This window comes from Rhinolophus hipposideros (genome assembly GCF_964194185.1).
Source record: "Rhinolophus hipposideros genome assembly, chromosome: 18".
Classification (NCBI taxonomy): Eukaryota; Metazoa; Chordata; class Mammalia; order Chiroptera; family Rhinolophidae; genus Rhinolophus; species Rhinolophus hipposideros.
In genome coordinates this window covers 29,161,648-29,179,207 of record NC_138064.1, presented here as the reverse complement: position 1 = coordinate 29,179,207, position 17,560 = coordinate 29,161,648, and the positions used below count along the sequence as shown (strand labels likewise).

Below are 17,560 nucleotides of genomic sequence, written 5' to 3'. Positions count from 1 at the left end.
CCTTTTCAGTTAATGCTGTCTGTTATGTGGCAGGCCCATCAGAGAATTCAGGCATTAGAGAACTGAACGGAAGCATTGCACTCAAACTCCTACATTTCACAGGTGTGGAACCCGAGTTCCAGAGAGGTTGCCTCAAAATCAGTTGAGTGTGAGAGTTTATAAGGCTTGGACGTTTGTGTGGACTGAATTTAAAAGTACCTTCTGTTCATCCTTTTGAGTACAAGTCAGTCTGACAGGTAAAGCAACTTGAATTTTTTCCCTTTAAAATGCAAGGTTGTACTTATTTTTCTATTACTTTTTACATGTTCTTAGCCATGGAATTTCTGTCTATATAATTACAGACATGAAAGTTCTCCCTACATTTGAAGCAGTTTTCTTAACCTCAAAGTTTGATGTAAGAGAATATGCTAGAGAATATTCAGTTTCCTAAAGAGTCTGAGTTTTCCCTTCAAAGAACCTTTTCCTTACAACTTTTTGTGCTCTCCACTCAAGTTCGAATCTCGTCAATTATACTGCATAAGGATGACAGTTTCCATTACTCAGCAAATGAACATCAAATACTTGCTATATGGAGGATAGTGAAATAAATACAGAGAAGTTTAAGGATTGGTTCCTAAGTTCAAAGGGCTAGTCTGAGAGGTAAACATGCAATAATAATAATAGGCCCTAAATTCCCTTATATTCAGTCCCTGTCCCTCTTATATGTAGTTTGGTTCTGTAATGGGTCAGAAGGCTTTTAAATGTTATATATATATACATTTGAGTTCTTTGAAGTGGTGTAATCTCTGCCTTACTTAGTACTTAACCTGTGTGTTTGATCTAAAACAAAGGGTTGGTGAGAAAGTTTTCTCTGATTATGTACAAGGCATTGGTTTGGTTGTTACCTTGAAATGGATAAACCAGGAGGATCAAGCGGAGAAGCCACTGTCTTCTTCCTGAGCCCATAAGCTCCCTTTAGCCTTTGTCAATTACCACTAGCAACTGAGAGCTTTCTTAATATTGCTTTTTCAGGGGAAAAATCCCTTTTCAGAAGGATCATTTTCCCTTACCTGAACGCAGCCCTGTAGCAACGTATCTTCACATTTCACTTGCTTAAATTTATTTCTTAGGAGCCCAGTACCTCAACATAGGAACTACAGACTAGTATTGGCCTACAATTCATGTTTACTCTTTCTTTCGTCCCCCTTCCCTTCCCTTTCCTATCAAGATTCCTGCAGTGGTTAAAAAAAAAAAAAAAAGTGGTCCTGATTGTAAAATAGCATCACTGGGTATGACAGAACAGAAACAGAAGACTCAGCACTCTACTCAAAATGATTTTCTGGGAATTCGCCAAAGCAACATAGCCCTGTTAAGACTCCAGACTTGATTCCTTTTTCTACCGTTATTCCTGCTCCAACTCTCACCGACAAACGCAAACATACACACACAGGCAGACTGAATGCCCCCCAGTTACTACTTATTATTTGTCTACTTCACTTTCTTTCATCATCAGAGGCATATGCAAAGAAGACGGGGTTAAGGTAAATGGCTCCCGAAGGGCCGTTTCCATGGACCTCTGTATGAGTGTGAATGTGTGTGAGCATGTATAGGGCCTCGCCGATGTTATGTAGCCCACCTTGGTCCTCTGCAGAAATGAAGGACCTCTATGCTACAGGTGTCAAGACTGAAGGGAGCCCTTGTTTAATTAAACCCACTATTCCCAACCGCTACCCTGACACATTACATTCAGTATCTCATTAAATCTGCTAACAATCTTAGGAAATACGGTGTGTTGTTTTTTTTTTCATTTCATGATGTAGGACTATAATCTCCACATTTTAATCCATTTTTTTAGCATGTATGAAATCACAGAAAAAACACACAGCTTTGGAGTCACTCACTCTAGTTAAATCCTAACTCTATAAGTTACTAATGGTTTGAGCTTCTACAAGATCCTCCCATGCAAAATGAAGATCATTCTATCTAGCTCACAGGTTGTTGAGGGGATTCAGGATATTGTCTGTGAAACATCTAAGTCATACCCAATCACAGAGTAGCTCTTTAATTCAATTGTTATTCACCAGACTTTCATTGAGCACCGACCTGATACCACGTACCCAGTTACTTAATCACAGACATAAATCAGATTGCACCTGCACTTTTCAGACACTGACAATCTGGCTGGAGAGAAAAATGAACATAAAACAAAATACAATCATGTGAATTAGCTATAATAAAGATACTAATAGAGCATGCAACACTCCAAATAAGAAACATTTGATTCTATCTTAAAGATTTGAGAAAGTTTCATATGGTCGAGGAGATGTTTGCTCTGCACAAAGAAGTAGGAATCACATCTAATCTGGTAGGAAAAATGAGGAATACAGTTCAGGGAAAAGATGAGTATGAGGCATAAAATGACTTGAACTGTTCTGGGGACAGTAAGCAGTTCTGTGGGCTCAAGCAGAGGGGAATGAGGTGATAATAGGGTCACTGTCTGAAGCAATGCGATCCGCTGAAAACATACAGTGAGTCAGCTACGCAATTTTAAATTTTGGCAGCCACGTTAAGAAAGCAATAATGTATTTTACTGAGCCCAATCTATCCAAAGTATTACCATTTCAACATATAATCAATAGAAAATCTTATTCATGATTTTGTTTCTCATTAATTTTAATGCTATGTTTTGAAATCCTACGTGTATTTAACACAGCACATCTTAATTTGGAGGAACCACATTTCAAGTGCTCAGTAACCATATTGGACAGCCCATGTTTAGGGTGGTTACGGAGATGGGAGGCTCCAGGTCAGAACCATGGAGAGTACCAACATTCAAATGCAAGGGGTGTGGAAGAACACAGATGTCTTGTGGGAAATGGGGGAAGACAGTAACTGAGAAAAAGAAACGGCAGCTGACAAAAATAATGTAAAGGAAGTTGGGAAGAAAAGAATTTTAAAAGGAGCTCATCATTTCCAAAGACAAACTCATCGTCTTCCACTTGCAGACCTGATCATCTTCCAGCATTCTGTGTCTCAGGGAAGGGCACAATTCCTCCATGTGTCAAGCCAGAACCTAGGAGTTATTCTCACATGTCTCACTCCCTTATCCACCATATGCAATGCATCACCATCACCTATCAATATGCCTCCGAAATAGTTCTTCAATCCATCCACTTCTCTGATCCTCTGCTCTGCCTCCACAGTCTATGCCAAACTAATGTCATCTCTTGCTCAGACTAAACAAAGTCCTTACTGCATCCATTCTACATGCATCCATTCTAGCACACTCCAATTGATTCCCCCCATCGCTGCTAGAGCAATTTTTAAATTTTAATTTTAATCTGAGGAAAACTCTTCAAAGCCTTTCCTTCTGCTCTTAGGGTAAAGACAGAGCTTCTTACAAGGCTGTGAGCCCTTGCACAGGGCTTATGAGTCCCTTTCCAGGCCCATCTGCCATCAGTTGCCTCCTCACATGCCACCCTAGCAGCACTGGTCTTTGTTCAGTTCTTTGTATTTGCCATGTTCCCTCTGCAACAGGATCTTTACACGTGCTATTCTATCCATCTGGGATGTTCTTACCTCCCTATTTTCTTAGTCAATACTCATTCATCCTTGAGATCTTGTTTTAAGCAGTATGGTTTCATGGAGGGCTTCTCTGGTCAGGTGAAATCCCTATTCTAGAGGCACCGAGAGCACCATTTTCTTCTTTTTCTGAGCATTCATTACAATTACAACTTTGCATTTTGTTAATACGTTTCTCCCTAGACCGTGGGGAGGACGTCATGTGATTTTGCTCAGCTTTGCATTCTCAGTGTTTGGCTAGTTGATATCATTCACTCAACCATTTACTGAGTAACTAGGGAGCAGGTGCTATGCCAGTTGCTGGAGGTGAAGAAAACAGGAAACCTGGTCTGGGCTGTGGGAGTGGGGAGTCTGGAAAGGCTTCTCTGGAGTTCAGCCTTGTTTACTTAGGTTTTTCAACCAATAGCAACAGTATGTAAATTACACAGTGATATCAAGTGCTTATTACACAGTTTCTCTTACAAACTTATCTGGGTACAATTAATCATCTATTTTTTTTCTTTTTTCTTTTTTTTCCCTTTCAGTTAAAGGAGTAACGAAATTCTCATCAATGGCCTAAGATTACACTGGATAAAAAGTTCAGCTAGAGAAAACCAACACTCCCATTTCCTGGCACGGCCCTAACCCAAGTCAGCGTCTTTCCTTTCGCTAAGATACTAAATAATGAATGGCTGTCCAAGACTTGGAAACTTTTGAGGACAGAACTTTACCATTTCTTGAATAATAAAATTTGAGCAATTTAATCTTACCTTGGGCTCTTCTTAACATTATAAGAATGTTTCAGCAACTTCTTTTTTTTATTTCCCAGATATGTGGAGCACCAACTTTAATATTTTATGTCGTGTGACAAATATTCTCAGAGTTTCCACATAGAAGAAAATGATGGATGAGCATTTTGCAGGTGCAAAATGGTTCAAGGATGGCCCAGATACCCAGATTCCTAGTTGGAGTAATGTATCACTCAGGGAAGTGATGACTGTATGCAGTCTTGGGAGAAAAGTCAAGAAAAGCCCCTTTCTTTTGGAAAGAAGGAAAAGGGAGGATACTAATATTTATCAGATATTTGCTAAATCAAGCTATATTTTCAGTCCCTAGTTTCTCTTGTTCCAGAGAAAGAGTTATATAATAAGAGGCTTATTTTTAGAAAACATATCAGACTAGACTTGGTCTACATTAATAAAAAGAGGGCTGTCAAAATCCTTAACTGCTTAATAATTATTGCCAATACATATGGCGGTTACTGTGTAACAGGTGCTATTCTAAATGCTTTATTAATGCTTTACATATTAATACACATAGTCCTCAAAAGAATTTTAAGAAGCAATTGCTGTTATTAACCCACTACACGGATGAGAAAACTGAGGCATGGGGAAGAAAAGTAACTTGCCCAAGCCACAGAGCTAATATAACAGGGAGACTGGTGTAAACCCCAGCAGTCTGGTTTTAGAACCAGGGCTCTAATCACCATGCAAACTTCCTCTTGGGACTTTTCCATTCTTTTTGCTTCTTCTTTTTTTTTAATTCTTACAATATTTCAAAAATCACCTGCTTGCAAACTAAATTCATATATTTGTTATAGGATGAAAAACACAAAAGCCAGATAATTACAATCTACCTGTAGTTAAAGATTCATCATATGAAGACCAAGACTCTCTAAAATAAAACATACCCAAGAGGAAATATATTTTATACAAGCTGACTCACATGCCATTTCAGGAACATAAAGTTTGCCTGGATCAGTGTTGTTGCTGAATTAGTGGTAAAGGTAATGTAAATTATAATTGGCAATGTGAACTACATCACACAATGTAATTCTACATATAAACCAGTTATTAATCAACTACACTGAGTTCAGAACCACCATTATTTTTAATCTCCAATTACAACATTTTTTGAATATACATATTCCACCTACTTATTCTTTCCAAAGAATAAAAAACTCTATAATAATAAAGAATTGCTGAAGAATGTAATGAAAGTTATTGCACCAGATTTTATTGCACCAGAAAGTATTGTACCAGATTTTAGTTACTATTAACTCAATTTCTTTAATGCTATTAGGTTAAACCACATGAAATTGACAATATTTAACCATGTTTGACCTACAAAAATTGCAGCTCACATGGTTCGATCTAATTGGAAAGTCATACTTCATCATATATAATAAAATCTAAGGAATTGTGTGTCATTTTCTCTAAAAGAAAGGATTGGTCAACAGCCCATCAAGAGAGGTTTTAAGAATCACAGTCTGGTGGACACTGTTTGGACTCCTCCAGCACAAAATAAGTTGCTGGTAAACATTCAGGGTGAACTGTCTCCATAAATCTAAGAACAAAAACATTGACTTATGAGAGAAGATGGGTTCATATGACAGTGTGATACATTTCTTAAAAACTTATCTCAGAGACGGGGAGCAGGAGGAAATGAGGAGAGTTAGTGTATAAAAGTTACAATGTTTATCTTGGGGTGATGAAAAATTTTGGGGAATAGATAGTGGTGATGGTAACGCAACATTGTTAGTGTATTCAATGTAACTGAACTGTGCACTGAGAAATGGTTAAAATGAACAACACTATATTTTACACTTTACCCTTGGAATAAGCTTGATTTTCCATGTTGAAAATTGACTGGGCCCATGGGTTAGACTCATCACCTTTGTGGGAAATGTTGGCAATATTTTGGGTTTCTTGATCCATTAAAGTTTTGACTGTAGCAGTCTCTGCACACACACCTGTACACACACTCACACACAGTATATGCCAACTGCTAAGAACCACATGCACCAGAGATGTGGGAATGAAAATCATCTTGAAAATCACCTTGAAGCCATTGGCTGACATCCCATATGTTCTGGAAGCCACTTCAAGTTGTCACTGTCAGTTGTTTCATGTGAAGTGAGTTAATAAGCTCATTTAGAGTCCTGGTGGGCAGATGTGCATGTAGGTCAGAGCCCTTTCCACAATCAGAATCGCTGGATTACTAATGATTCTTTCCCTTTAATTAGGCCCAGAACGGAATTAGCATTTAGACTTTGACATCTCTGAAGGAGAAACATTCACATAGCTTGACAGCTTGTCTCTGATTCCTTATTAAATGGATATTTATAATTACAATTGTAAAGGGACTCTTGCTGTCGCACTGCTATCACTGAGCCGTCACCACCTTGTCCGAAGCTGTTAGCCTGCCAGAACCACAAGGTCCATTGCTGTTTCTGGACAACTGGAAAAGCTGATGTGTTCCAGTACTCTGTACTTAAAATACTGTTTATGAAGCCGAAAATATAGTCGTTCTGTTAAGAGAGCTGTGAACTTAAAAAAGGCTGTCTGATTAATTATTCTGTGCTAGGAATTGCTGATGTCCATGTATGTTTCACTAGATTTACTTCCCATCGAGTTGTAAGGAATTGTATCCTATTACAAATTAGGATTTTCTTAGTGGTTGAAAGCAACATCGTGGTATTAAGAGACTGTTAGGTTTTTGAGTTGTGTGAGAACTGAAATAAGGAGAAAAGTTTAAAATTCATCACGGTTGTTCATATTTGTGGCATGGAACTTCCAAACCACAATTGAAATATTAAATATGTTTAATAGATTGGCCTACTAAAGTGACTAAGCTAACTTTGAGTAAAATCCAGTATTTAAATACTGAATAAAACAAGAATGTATTTTTTCGACTACTAACTCTTCATTAATGATTTTTCTGTTCTAGTGAAAATACTGACATTATAAAAAACATGAGACTCTAAGTTGTATATAGAAATGAAAAAAAAAAATAGATCCCAAGTCTCCATGCCATTCTGAGAAGAAAATGAAAATATAAATAATATATTAGATTATTTAATGCACAAGAAGCTTTTCATGGGTTATGTCTACACTGTCCTGTTTCTCTTTATTATCCAAATATCTCAGAAAAATGGTCAAAATTCCTGGCTACTGCACCCTTCTGTCTGCTTCCTTCCATAATCCATTGTCATCTCCCCAATCTCTCTATTGAAACAGCTGTCTCAACGGTTTGCAATAACCTCAAAACTGACAAACTGACTCCTTAGATTCCTGCATGTTTGACATGTCTGCAGTGTGTGACTGTGGACAACTCGTCCCAGTGAATGCGTTCCACTCATTCAGTCATCCAGTCACTCATCCAGCCAGTCAACAAACACTTATTTTTTGCTCATCTGAATGTGTGTGAATGTACATATGATAATTTTTTTTAATCTCTCAAATGTGAATGTGGTGTTTTTGAGCCATTGTCACTGGATCTCCTGCTTTAGATTTTTTTTTTTTAAACAGTGATGGACCGGCCCATATCTGTCCAATTCTCCAGCCAACGGCTCATATCTGAAAGAAGGCTAGTAGTGTTTAAAGGCATAACATACAGAAGCTACAAGGAAGGTTTATTAGCACACTGCCAGCTACCAAAATTAGCTGCATATGCATTCGTAGTGGCTATCTCAAAGGTTGACAGCCAGCCCTGTTTTCAAAACTGAACTCTTTTCATAGAGCATTTTGAAGGAAACAGGATGTTTTATAGGGATGTTTACTAGGCTTACGGTCTTAATTTAAGATCTGTGTATTTAGTTCTTACTTAACATTTTTATAAGAATATGAAAAATATCTACTGTGCTTGGGAACCTCAAAATATAGATGGAAAAAAATGGAAGGTAGACAGAGTTGGATAAGAGCAGTAGGGTGTCTAAGAATGATGGCAGGGGATAGAACTCTGGCCTGGTCTCAGTACCTAATTTGCCCTCACTACTCCTCTTGAAACATGGGTTCTGTTTTATCATTAAAACTAAGTCCTTTGTTCATTTTCAAGGGATGATGGATGTTTGATTCCCTGGAGATTATTTACCCTGGCCATATCCAATTTATTAAACTGGACCAGACCGATGCCATTTCTCTGTGGATTATCTTAACATCTCAGAAACTAAACTGCATGTAAGGTAAGACCAAGTCTCATATGTAAAAGGATGTTGCGTTTCTTACACTTGAGTGTAGCACAAGAAGAAAACCCTTGGGGTGGGGGCAGGAAACCTACAGGAAATGTATGAACATGCCAGAGTAAAATAATAGAGGACGTTTGAAGAAGGGAAGCAATTCACCTATTAACATAAATTAATATATAATATAATATCATGGTATTTTTCATTGTTTGGTGATTAACATGTGGTACTCTGCGTTGGGAAAACACATCAGGGCTGTTTCCAGTGGCCCTAGCTCTTTAGCTTTAGCCCTAGGATACTTTAGCGTGTCACAGGTTGTTTCCTGGTCAGGCCACAATGAACGGTCCCCCTTCTTCCAGGAGCACAAAGACGGTCTTGCAAAGAGCAGACTTACATGAGACTTGAGAAGGAAATACCCTTCAGAAATAACCTCCCGAAAACATCAAGAAATGGAAAAAATTACCTAATGGGGGCTTGCACACCCAGCATTCGGTGTTTATTTGTTCAAAGCTAATTTTGGTCATTTGTTCTCTGTGATTTGAAAGGCCTGCCAATCTTGAGCCATTCTTCCTAGTGATTAGAGGGCCGGTCTACGGCCAGATGTTATTGCAACCTGAACCACCACTGCAGCCCTTGGAGGTTGGAGCAGGGTTCTTAGACTCAGTTTTCCTGAGAAGGGGCACAGTGCTCTCGCCTGAGTTACACTTTCAGTTCAGTCCTAGAGATAAGGCTTCTTGGGCACTTTCGTGATTGTAATTCTAATGGAGTGAAAGACTGGTGGGACGTTCTCATGAAGGCGCTGCATGACTCTCGTACGTGGGAGAGGCTGAGGGGCCCTGGCAGCCAAGGCTCCATGGTGAGGAACATCTATATTTTGTTTCTAAGGCAACAGGACGTTCAGAGCAAAACAGGAGCTACATTACATGTGGAAAATATTAATGACAGAATGATTTGTGAAACAGGGCCAGAATCACATTTTTCCTTCATTTATCACATGCTATTTTTTCCCTTTTGTTCTTTGGCCACCTTTACTGCACACCCTTTGATGAAGAAAATCCAACCACTAGAGCAATAAAACCAGATTGTAGTTCCCGAGAGAGATAGAACATTCATAAATTTAAAGACAGAGGCAGGCCCCATCTAGAAATTCAGGGAATCTTCACAAATATTACAAGTCTAAAGGTTTGTATTTTAAAGTCTTGTAAAACATTTGCCCATTACTGATTTCTTTTTCCCCATGAGAGTCCCTTCCTTCTTTTCCTGCATTTCCAGATGAACATTATAACCAAGTAGAAATGCACCTCTCAACAGGCTGTTGATTCCAGCCAGAGGACACTACAAATGGAGACAAATGTCCAAAATAAGTGCATTTATCTCTGGTTGACTAACCAGAAAATGGAGAAATTTTCCTCAGGAGATGAATATAATATGGTGGTTAAAAGCAGACTGGCTGGGTATGAATCCTGGCTCTGTCCCTTACTAGCTAGCTGTGTAGACCTGGACCCATTGCTTAGACTCTCTGTGCCTTACTAGCCTAATCTGTACCTCAAAAGGTGGTATTGTGTTAAAGGAGTATTTAGAACTGTATCTGTACATAGTAAATATATAAGAAGTAGGTGTTATTTATTATTATAGAAATTGTAAAATAAATAATCCTCCCTGTGCCCATTATAAAATACAGAATTACTAGATTTTAGATTGTTTTCATACAAATTTCAATGGCATTTTAAAAAAACATTTTATAATAAAATGATAGTGATGAAAGTGAACATCACTATACAACATAACATTTTTTCCCAGATTGAGGAAAATACTGTTTATTAAGTCTTTAAGATTTAGAAGTACATTGTGGGATGCAAAATGAAATCGTTCCCTGAAACCTGACTTTTAAGATGATACACTAATTAATGTATAAAATTAAAAAAATAATAATGACCCATGTGACATGCACCTGTGACTGACAGATCCAAAGAGAAGTAGAAATTAATAATAGCCTCGAAGTAGAAGTCAAGAGACCACGAAATTGGTGACCTTAAACCAGAACTATAACTAGAAGGAAAAAGAGAGGCTCACTCCCACCTCCCTCCCTCCCAACAATTTCAAACATGCTCTAGACATTGATTGACAGGTTTTCAACAGCAGGAACTTAATGTGTTTACCTGGCAGTGAATTTTGTGATTCACATACAAGTGGTAATTTTATGTTATGTATATTTTACCACAATTAAAAAAAAAATTAAGAAAGGCTCTTGGAAAATTGATGAACCCATCAAATAGTTTTGGAACAATGACTCCTTTTATGACATAAAAGTCAAGCGTGAAGTGCTCTTACATACGTCAGAAAACTACAACCTCCCCAACGCGCTTGATTGGTTATTTATTCTTTCTAAGAACCAATGCATTGTTGGAATTAAAAGCCAAATTTTGTTGAAATAAACTTATTTAAAAAGGAAAACCTAAGTAGTAATTGTCTAAGACAGAAAGAGAAATGATCAAATGATGGCTTCTTTTTATGGACCGCCACCCACCATCTCCCAAGCACAGCAGCCCTGCTCCCAGCCCAGCACTTCCTCACACGCCCTTCGAGCTGAGGATGCTGGCTCTGCCTCTGCCTCACGCAAGCCATTGCATCCAGATTTCATTTCTCATTTTCCAAAATGAAAACTTTGGGCCAGTATGATTTCTAATATCCTTTGTGTCTCCAACAACTCCAACCCGGATCCCTGATTTTAAGCCTCTTTTTCACAAACATGTGAAAATTATCATCTTAGATAAACAGAGACTCCTAGAAATAAAAATGGACGGTCAACATATTATTTTTTTTCCCCTTGCTGCAGGATTTTACCTACAGCCAAAGCAATTCTATGAAACATTCTACTCAGTATGCAAAAGGCCCATTTCTTCCCCAGAGAGAATTAATCATAGGTAAGGACTGGAAAAGACAGTTTCCCCAGATGAAGCTTAAGCACACTCCTGCTGAGAACCTCATTCTGTTTTAATTTGCCAATTAAAAGTGGCCTGGGAAATCACACATTGTCAGTATCTCATTAAAAATACTATACTTATCACTCCCTTTTCTCTGGTAAAAGAACACTCAAGTAGCCCAACTACGCCCCACAACTTAAATTGAATCACACTTAAAAAATATTGGCTTTATTTAGGGTCCACTGGGGACAGCACCTTTTGCTGTTATTACTGCCATAAATTCCACAGATCTCTAGTCACTAACTCAGCTCCATTTACTTGGTATTTACTATATCTGTGAAATGTATTAAGCATTGAGAAGAATTAAAAAGGAACTGAAAGGCTTGTTTTCAGCAAATTAATGGTCACTCTCATTGGAAAACAAAGCCTTACAAAGGATCTTCTAAAGATTCCTCTTGCAGCATCATTCGGTTCTGCTTGGCTCTTATTCAGCCCTTCTCTGTCTTACTTGGTTATCTGTGGAATGACATTACGAGCATGTTACTGATTATTGAGATTATACCCCTGTTTTGGTTTTGGTTTTTCGGGTTTTTTTAAAGCTTGATGTCCATTGGTATGACAGTTATAAATTCTCTTCCCTCATAAACTGTATATTGAGTTGGCATTACATGTAGGAAATAGAGTCATTTGAATTGAGTTACTTGTTACTACTTATCATTTTCTAGTGAACCATATAATAACTAAAGGGCAGAAGTAAGAAGGAAACACTGCAAAGGTTCTCATGATGCTTATATTTAATAATACTTCTTTGAATAATAGAATAATAAAAGATAAAGCTATACCACTGACTTCCTGCATGTACTAGAACATGATTCTATGTATACACCTGCAGGTAACTATGTGTTTACAAAGATACTTCCTCAAAGAGTCCATTGACTTCTACCTTATAAAAATACACATTACCAAAGCTCACTAGGGGAAAGGCACTTTGCCTGTCTTTAATCCAAAGATATGATTACCTTATTGCCTTGAAATCCCTTCGGGCCTGGATCCCCTGGAGGTCCATTTATTCCCTGCTCCAAGATGAAAACCAAGAATTAGTTCTGTGTACAAAAGGCCCACCAGGAATGAATCCTTCATTAGGGTCCCTAGAGATCCTGGAGTTAGAAGTCAGACTACGTATATAACTCAGTTTAGTAGTGGTAACATGGGATTGAGAAATGGAATGAGATAATATTCCTCGTATCAAATACATAGCATCTAAAATAGTACTTAAGCTGAGAGCAAATATTTATTAATGAGATGTTTGTTTTCTAAACCTGTGTTTCCTACTGTATTCCTGTACTGGACTCCTGTTTTGAACGATTTCTAATAAACAGCTTTTAAAAATACATATATCTAAAGCATATATAACTGAAAGTTGGAGCTTTTAGGGACACAGCAAGTGGGCAAAGGGATTTCTTTAAAGCTCCCTAGGTGATTCTAGTCCAGACTTAGATTTGGCCTCCTTACCTGAAGGCCTCTGGGTCCCTTTGGTCCATATGGTCCTGGGGATCCCTGTGGAATAAAATTAATGGTAAGTCACTAGAAATATCCATCGTCAAGGTGCAATGATTATAGGTGAAAGAGGAGGTAATATGTTCTCAGTAATGATGTCTTCCCAAGTTATCCAAATACCAATGCCAGTAGATTCATGGTTAATGAAATAATTCTAATTAATACGCCACATGGGGGTCAAACTTTCCTTTAACAAATAAACTCCATGAAAACACAATTTTACAAGTATGTTCTTGGCCTATATACTGGCATTTTTTATTAGAGTAAAGGATTTCTTAAGATTCCTTTGAAAGCAATAAACTTGATGGAATACTGCTTTCTTCCAACAAGGTAATGTCAGTTAAATTAACAATTTAGTGAGTTTCCCCAATGTCTAAATCACTCTTTCACCCATCTTCAAGGCACAGGACTTGGCAAAATGCTATTTGTACTCAACACTCTTCTAGTAGACAATATTTCAGTATGTTCCACGACTAGGAAATGCTTAAAGTTTACTTTTATGATAGTATAATATAGTCTACTCTCTCTTTTCTCAGATTTCCACTTTTTTTTCCTGCTTTTGTTCTATTCTATATGTGTCCCTTCACACAGAGGCAACTCCTGTTAGTATATTTTCATCCAATTTTATTTCCAATAAATTTTTCTTCAAATAATTTGATCAAAGTTTATACACAATTTTGTGTCCTACCTATTTGGTCTTCCATTGTATCAAAAATATTTTTTTATGTCATCAATGACTCTCAGTAAACTGAATAATATTCAAGAATATAAATCTATCATGATTTACTTACTCATTTGCCTAGTTTGGACATTTAGATTGTTTCTGATGATTACTATTTTAAATAATATTATAATGAATATCTTTGTGTATAAATGTTTGTCCAACTTCTGATTCATTCCAAAAGATAATTTCCTAGAAGAGAATGACTGATTAACAGACAAGCAAAAAGCACATTTAAGATTCTCTTTCATTCTCTTTTGTCTCTCACACAACGTATGGAAAGAAAACACGAAACTGTCTTCCATGAAGTTTGTTCAGATTTCCATTCTCACTACCTGAGTAGAGAGAACACATCTTCACCTTATAGAATCCCCCTCAACACGTACCGTGTTTCCCCGAAAATAAGACCTTGTCAGACAAACAGCTCTAATGCGTCTTTTGGAGCAAAAATTAACATAAGACCCGATATTATATCATATCATTTCATATCATATCATATCATATTATACCCAGTCTTATATTACAGTAAAATAAGACCGGGTCTTATATTGTCTGGGTAGGTCTTATTTTTGGGGAAACACGGTAATATTATATATTATTTCAGTGTTTTCTAATTTGATAGGTGAAATAATATTTTAATTTTTAATTTCACTTATCTGATTGCTAATGTATTTGGATACTTTTTTCATTCATTAGCCATTTATATTTCCTTTTTTGTGTCTTTATGTTCTTGGTATGTTTTACTTATGAACTTGCATGAACTCTTCATGTCAAGGACGCTAAATTTCACTGACTCTAGACATGCATTTTTCAGATTTAAACTCTCTGACATTGAGATACATCTCTGACAATCAATTGTATCTTTATAACTGGCAGAATTTTTTCTTTCTTTTTGGCACAGAATATAATAGGGCATTTAACAATCCTTGGCATCTAAGTCATTGAAATATGATGTTAACTTTTTGTCAGCCATTTTTATTTCAAATAGTTTCCCCAGTTATTGTTTGACTTTCATTTTTGTTCTATTCTACTTTGTCCCTTCTTCTGTATTTTCAAGTCCAAGTCCATCTCCCATTTTCAATTATCCTCCAGGAAGAATTCATTCATTGTCACACTTTTCATTTTCCCAGAGATAATTACCAAGCCTACGTTTTTTCAGATCCACCTGACTTTTAACTGTACAGTAGTTTAAAATCTTTCAGAAAATCTCAAGCTATTTAAAGTGTTTAGTTACATGAGTCACCGTCATTATCTTATCCTCTTCTTTTCACCTTCTGCCTAATTTTCTCCCCTTGACTCTCTCCTATAATTAAAATGGAGGTATTGAAAGAGTTTGGTATCTTAGTGGCATGCTGTTAATAGTTCTTAACTACAAAGAAAACTATTCACTTTTACAGTGTACCTTTTTGACCTTTATTGTTATGCTTCAAATGTGCTCTCTATGTATTTCTCGCCCATTTAGGAACTCCTCAACCTACTTAATATTATCTCCCGTTTAAATGCTTTACTCATATTTATTTTTTAATGAAAGGTAAATACCTACCCAACCGTCTGTGGCTTGCTGCAGTTTCAAAATTTCGAATCACTTTCTATGTCTAGTTCTGCCACATTATTTATAACTAATTCATTAACTTATATCATAGAGGTCTTCACTCTACTTTGCAAAGTGCTTGTTCTCAGTGTTTACATCTGGAAAACAATTCTACTTTGACCCAATTAGAACTTGAATTGACTTTGCTGGTTAAATTATTCTTTTCACCGTAATATTCAATAGGTCTAGACTCAAAGTTTAGGGTGCCACAAAGCAAAGTTTTAATGGTCCATAAGAAAGGCATTTGAGGATGCTATGAACTAAAGTTAGGTATGTGTGGCTTTCTTTTCTGCTTTATGTTTAAGTGATGTGAAAATTGAGCCAATGACTCTCCAAGTCCAGTAGTGAGATCAATATAATGCATCCCAGGAATTTTCTCTTAAGGAAACTCAGCCCCAAAGTATTACAACTTTATAGCATTTTAAAAACATGTTCCTTACTTTGTCACCTTTTATTCCTGGTTTACCACATTCTCCGAGTTCACCCTAAAAAATAAGTAAATAAGACAACATTTGCAGTCATTCCGTGTTATGATTTTCTTTTAAAGATTCCCAGTAGAATTTTATGACATATAAGCACGATGATGGATTACATCCAGTTTTATCCTCAATTCTGTGGGTTGTTTGCGCATTGAACTCTGAAAAATGTTATCAATGAGTCATCCTTAACTTGACAGAGTCACGATGCCACCTAATAAGGCTTAACATTTTTGAGAGATGGATGAAAATGAAAAGGCAACAAGCTAAGGTTTACTGAGCAGCTACCACATATTATATGCCCTTTGCATATGTGATTTAATTGAATCCACGTTACAGCTCAGTGAGATCAGTGTTACAATTCTCATTTTATAGATGAGAAACCTTAAGCTCAGCAAGATAACTTCCCTCCATTAAGGTCTGAACCCAGATCAACTCAGACTCAGAGTCCCTGTTGTTTCCATAACACCATGCTCCAGTTCGAGTACCAACTTGGATCAAGTAGTAGTGTGTGCCTAGAAAAGTGTAAGAGAGAGGTCCTGAGGCCATGTCATGACTTGGTAGGAAAAGGACCCGTGATGCATGAGCCTGGTCTACTGTCAGAGAGAGAGTGGTATTTTCCGTCATCATTCTCCATTGTCCTGCCTTTCCTGGAATATTAATAAAAAAACTAACACTCAAATTGTGTTTCACAATTTATTATTAATGTTATTTTACAGACATTATCTCAGTTAATCTGACGTTAGCTATCTAGGTAGATATTATTAGCTCAAGTTTACAGACTGCAAATTTGTGATTCAAAAAGTTTAAGTAACTTGCTTAAGAAGAGTGAGAATTGGGACTTCTAAATACTAATCCATTATATCAGACTGCTAAGACTTCTAATCATTGAACTAAAATGTAACAAAGTCAACTAGAATAACAGCTAAAGTTAGCATTTCAAAGTGCTTTCATACATATATTTATTCTGAGCCTCAAAGCAGTTCATATTTTTAAGATAAGGCAACTCAACTGGAGAGGTTAAATGATTCACTTAAATTATATGCTAGCCAGTAACTCCTAGTCCAATGCCCTCACTACTAGTTTCTGCGTCTGCTGCTGTTTTATTTTCTCTGTGCTGCTCTAACACATGCTACTTGAAGTGCCACACCCCAAAGACATAAGGAACTTACATTAAAATACATCAGTGCCCTGCTTCCTTCATCAAGGAAGTCTCACTATGAAAATAAATGTCAGCTGAACTAAACAGTGTACTTAGTGATATAGTGGATTTATATTCTGGTGCAAGTTTTATCCCCTAACAAAATAGCAACAAACAGTTCACAGATTGACAGCCAGACTACAGACCACACTTTGAATAGCACTGCTCTAAGAAGGGAAATCACAATTGAAACCACCAACTATGGATGCAAGGTATATGCCAAAGTCTTTACATTATTGCTAATTTCTGCCTCAGCCTTGAAAGTTGTGTGTGTGTGTGTGTGTGTGTGTGTGTGTGTGTGTGTATATATATATATATATATATATATATATATATATATATTTAGACATAAGGAAAATGAGTCTCAGAGAGATTAAGTAACTTGCCCATGACCACAAGCTTGAGTCTGTTAGACCCTCATGGTTAGACCCTCATGTCCATGTCCTTCATTAGCCACCCAAAGCTGAACAAGGCCTATGGTCATGGTTTGCAGGTCACTTTCCACTAACTTGACACTTCTGCCTAGGGTGCTGCATGGTGTATGGCTGGCTTCGGAGCAGGAAAGAGGGACGCGTAATTCTTAGATG

General features: G+C 37.1%; 1 protein-coding gene across 1 annotated transcript in view; it reads right to left on the bottom strand.

The window, feature by feature from the left end:
* COL28A1 (collagen type XXVIII alpha 1 chain) overlaps positions 1-17,560 on the bottom strand; it is a gene marked incomplete at its 5' end in the record, with an annotated part of 138,117 nt that overhangs the window by 101,442 nt on the left and 19,115 nt on the right. The window contains 3 exons of the mRNA XM_081079633.1: positions 12,447-12,500; positions 12,940-12,984; positions 15,737-15,781. Coding sequence (XP_080935759.1) covers positions 12,447-12,500; positions 12,940-12,984; positions 15,737-15,781 — 144 coding nt within the window. The remainder of the gene's footprint in view (positions 1-12,446; positions 12,501-12,939; positions 12,985-15,736; positions 15,782-17,560) is intronic.